General features: G+C 53.2%; 1 protein-coding gene across 1 annotated transcript; it reads left to right on the forward strand.

Annotated features, from left to right (window-relative positions):
* The first annotated feature begins 312 nt into the window (after nt 1-312).
* Nucleotides 313-3,480, forward strand: CHSY3 (chondroitin sulfate synthase 3). The gene is made up of 2 exons (XM_062617412.1): nt 313-1,462; nt 3,164-3,480. The coding sequence occupies exons 1-2, from the start codon at nt 760-762 to the stop codon at nt 3,478-3,480; spliced, it is 1,020 nt and encodes a 339-aa protein (XP_062473396.1). The 5' UTR covers nt 313-759.
* The last annotated feature ends 1,193 nt before the right edge of the window (nt 3,481-4,673 follow it).

Below are 4,673 nucleotides of genomic sequence, written 5' to 3' on the forward strand. Positions count from 1 at the left end.
GTAGAGCAGGGGCCGAGCAGGCGGCTGCCCTCCTGAAACTACATCCCCGACCTGTCTTTATCTGACCACCCTTCGGCTGAGAAACCAAGGCAGGACTGTTCTACCCAGCGTTCTGTGGCCGCCCTCTGGCGATGTGAAGCTGCGGCCGCAGACGCGTTCCCCGCTTCGCGAAGCTCCCAAAGGGATCAGGGCGCACGGGTGCGCGCCCGGATCTGAGCGGCGCGGCTGGGCATACGTTCGCCTCACAGACCAGCGGGCGCCCGGCCCCGGTCGATGGAGGGGGAGCCGGAGGCCGCCGGGGCCGGGCTGTGTGGCGAGGCTGTGGCGTGGGGGAATCTCGATCAGCACCTAAAAAAATCGTTTCCTTCCGGAGCGACGGCAGCGGCCGCCGCTTCCCCGGCGCAGATCGGTTGCCGGCGGCTGTGCCCTCCGGGGTGAGGCGCTCGGCAGCCACGGAGGAAGCCAGCGGAGCAGCGAGAGCGAAGCGGTGGCCGCCGCTGCCGTGTAGAGGAGGCTGAGCGGTGGGAGGGGCGAGGAGGGACCAGCCGCCGCGGTGACAAGGTATCAGCGGAGCGGAGGGGTCGCCGCTAGAGTCGGGCGTCCTCGCCGCCGCCCTGCCGTCCGCAGAAGTTTGACTCGGGCGCCGCGCAGCCCCCGGGCCGCCGAGGCGGGGCAGGGAGCAGCGCCGGGAGCCGCCGCGGGACGGGGGTCGCCTCCAGCGGGAGGCAGCGGCTCTCCGGGAACCGCCCCGTCCGCGCCATGGCAGCGCGGTCGCGGAGACCCTGGCTGAGCGTGGTGCTGGGGCTGGTGCTGGGCTTCACCGCCGCCTCCTGGCTCATCGCCCCCAAAGTGGCCGAGCTGACCGAGAAGAAGAGGCGCGGTTCCAGCCTCTGCTCTTACTACGGCCGCTCGGCGGGTCCAGGGACGGGCGGGGGGCCGGCGGGCGGGCAGCAGGCGCCACCGGAGGCAGCGGCTGTGCAGGGCGGCACGAGTTTCAGGAGCCCCTGGGAGCTGCCGCCGGCGGCGCACGGAGCGGTCTCCACCCCCGCCGCTGGCGGGGAAGGAGAGCTGGAGGAGGAGGAGGAAGGCGGTGAGAAGCGGGGTAGCCGGCCCGGCGGCAGCCACAACGGGAGCGGGGACTGGGGGGGCTCCCCTGGCTGTGCCAAGCCCCGCAACTTCCTCTACGTGGGGGTCATGACGGCCCAGAAGTACCTGGGCAGCCGAGCAGTGGCCGCGCAGCGGACGTGGGCGCGCTCCGTGCCGGGGCGCGTGGAGTTCTTCTCCAGCCAGGGCTCCGCCGCGCCCCCGGAGCTGCCGCAGCTGCCCGTAGTCGCCCTGCCTGGAGTGGACGACTCCTACCCGCCGCAGAAGAAGTCCTTCATGATGATCAAGTACATGCACGATCACTATCTGGACAAGTACGAGTGGTTCATGCGGGCGGACGACGACGTCTACATTAAAGGTGACCGGGGCGCGCCCCGCCGGTGGGCGGGAGGGAACCGGAGGCTTGGGTGCCTGGCAGGGTCTGACGGAAGGGTGTGGACAGTCGTTCCCGCCCGGTGTCGAAGGGCCGCACGCAAGGGATACTTCGTCTCACCGCTGCCCCGGCGGCTTTTGCCTCCAGCTCCCATGCGCGGGGCTTGTAGTGCCGTCCAGGCGCTGTGGGCCCAGTGGGAACCCCGAGGTGACCGCGCGGGGCCAAGCGCGTTGTAGAACAGAGGCAGCTGGCTGGACCGCGGCGAGCACACTGAGCGGTCCCGGTCTGGGAGCTGACTTTTGCGGCTGCGGCCGCCGCGTTCGCTACCGGCGCGGCCCCTCCAGGTGCGGCGCTCCCGGGGCCGGAGGACAGGGACCGGCACTCCCCGGCGGTGCCGGGCACGGGTAGGGAGCGGCGGGTGATGGCGGCCCTGCTCGCCTCCGCTGTCGGCAATCCCGCCTCGCACCGCCGTCCGGGCGCGTCCCGCGCCGGCAGGGCAGCCCCCTCCACGGTTCGGTTCGGTGCTGCTTGGAAATGATGTTTTCAGCACTATTTAGAGTTCGCTGCGGGATCTCTAGCACTGAGCAAACTGTGAACGCTACTTGTAAAGCTGCTGTTCTCCTTTGAATTTTGTGGCTCTGGAAAAGCACTGGCCCTATTTCCGCGCGAGTTTTAATAGCACCATTAGGATGCACCATTAGGATGCACCATGTTTTGCAAACAGCCTGCTTTTGATCTATGCTTGCTGCTGCTGTTGCTAGTGCAATGTGCTGCTCTAGGAAGGAATGAAGCTAAAGTTGTAAGCACAAGCCTAGGCTGTGAGCGGGCTTGCGTTGTTGAAAGCACTGTTGAAAGTTAACCTGAGGCAGCTGTATACTTCCGTACTTGTCACTTAATTGTGTTTCAGTTGTTTAATGGGCTGTTCGCTTGTCAGCTGCCATTCATCTGTGAAAGACTTGCACATGCACATGTGTATATATGTGTGAATACTCGGTTGCAGACATAAAAGTTGTCAGTGGTTTCTTTCGTCTCATTTCGGATTTGTAATGGTCTGTCTTTAATTGGTTCCAAGGTTCCAAGTTAAACCTATCTGGAAACTTTCAAGTAAATCTGAAATCACAATTTCTTAAATAGGTAAGGGGTTTTCAGGAAAGGTATGTAGACATTGTAGCGCTGGAAATACATTGGAAAGAGCTTGTTCTGACAATTACTCTGTAATCAAACACATTTATCTCAGTTAATTTAGATTTGGTCTGGTCTTTTAAAAAAATAATCCTATTAAAATAATAACTGTCACTTTCCCTTCCCTCCGCTTCCTCCCAGCCTGGAACTATATTGGCAAATTGTCCTACTTTAGAGGATGAGAGAGAGTTCTAAAATAGCAAGGGAGTGCTTTCCATCAGTAGCGGTTGAACAGAACACTGTTTACTGACAAAATTAAGGGCAGATCATATTCTGGCCTTTGACTGGTTGAAAACGTCACTGTAATATTAATTAATTAAAAAAAAAAAATCTGTTAAGGGTAAACTTGTCCAGGATATTTTTTGTTAGGTGCAGGTTACTGCTCTGAAAGCCATTTCCTGTAACAGTCCCAGGTGCCTGCTACATTTCTAAAAAAGCTTGAGGCTGAGGAAAAGAGTCTGCAAACTAAGCAGAGAAATATTAGTCATTTTGTCTCTTTTTCAGGTGAGAAATTGGAGGAGTTTCTTCGCTCACTGAACAGCAGTAAACCTCTGTATTTGGGACAGACTGGGCTGGGTAACATCGAAGAACTTGGAAAACTCGGGTTGGAGCCTGGAGAGAATTTCTGCATGGGAGGGCCGGGAATGATCTTCAGCCGTGAGGTTCTCAGGAGGATGGTGCCTCATATAGGTGAATGCCTTCGAGAAATGTACACCACTCATGAAGACGTGGAGGTGGGCAGGTGTGTCAGAAGGTTTGGAGGAACTCAGTGTGTTTGGTCCTATGAGGTAAGTCATTGTAAGTTGCAATGTGCTGTTTAGTTATCTTGCAGCATAAGTAGGTAATGTACAATCTCTTTCCACAATAATTGTGTTTTAATGCCTTAAACTGCAGACTGTAAGGAAAAAAGAGAGGAAAGCATTCACAACATGTTGCTGTAAGCACATTTATTTCTACTTGTCTTTCTTGTCGTTGGTGACAATTGCTGCGGCCATAAGTAAGTGTAATCATGTAAATGTTGTCATGTCATGCTGAAAGTTTCTAAAGCACTACCTTGAAGGTTTCTACATACAATCCTTGACAGGATGCTGCTTCATTTCACTTATGCTGTTCAGGTTGGATCTGTTTAAAAACTTGGTTTTGGATAAGCATGCAGCATATCTGTTTATCACAGGTTGTTAAACTGTTTTATGGTATTTGAAGAAGAATTGTATTTTTTTAATTACCCAGACATATTTTAATGGCATTCATTACTGGCAAAAGCAGAAGTAGGGGTTGTGGGTTTTTTAATCCTTTACAAAAATTAAATTTGTTGCACTGTATGAGTCTGTAATACGTTTTAACACTGTTCTGCACTAAGAAAAACACTGTTAGAGGTATATCATAGACACAAGCAGCATACCAGCTCTCCCTATGCTGAATTTTAGGAACGAATAACTTCATTCGGTAATAGAATTTTCTAAAGTAGTAAGGGTATGTTGCAGAAAACCCAGAAAAGTTTTTTCAATTCCAGAACTAAAATTCAGGCCTTTTTCTCTGAAAGTGTTGTGGCTACTGGCATATAGCTAAAAACAGACCAATCATGCAACTGCCAGAAAGGGTAATGGGTGATAGCTAATATGATGCATATGATTTCAGTTATTTTAACCTGTTCTTTAATATTAATATGTGCTTGCCCTTGTGGCACCCCCTTGTTAAGAAGGAAAAGCCATTTCAATGGGCCACTGAAAGAGGTTATGTGCTATTAATGACGAAAATACAGGAAAAATGATTAATTTGGTGGATTAGTGTTTCTGTGAATGGCCTGGGTAAAGGTGGTCATTTTAAAAATGGGTTTGGTAGGTGACAGTGCATGTAAACAGGGGAAAGAAAGTAAATATTTAATAGCTGGTACTAACTGGGTGGAAAGCTTAAAGGAGGGAATCTTATCCCATACTTGACAATACAAAGGTGCTTTCAGAAACTGTTTCAATAAATGTTGTAAATCTCAGTATAAAGTAATATACCTGTTGCA

This window comes from Pezoporus occidentalis, unplaced genomic scaffold (genome assembly GCF_034315485.1).
Source record: "Pezoporus occidentalis ecotype Australia unplaced genomic scaffold, CSIRO_AGI_Poc_V1 ctg196, whole genome shotgun sequence".
NCBI lineage: Eukaryota > Metazoa > Chordata > Aves > Psittaciformes > Psittacidae > Pezoporus > Pezoporus occidentalis.

Excerpts from the sequence above, each read along its gene's own strand:
- CHSY3 (XM_062617412.1), top strand. The coding sequence starts at position 760 with ATGGCAGCGCGGTCGCGGAGACCCTGGCTGAGCGTGGTGCTGGGGCTG. Across the intron at positions 1,463-3,163 it reads CGACGACGTCTACATTAAAG|GTGAGAAATTGGAGGAGTTT; the intron begins GTGACCGGGGCG and ends TCTCTTTTTCAG.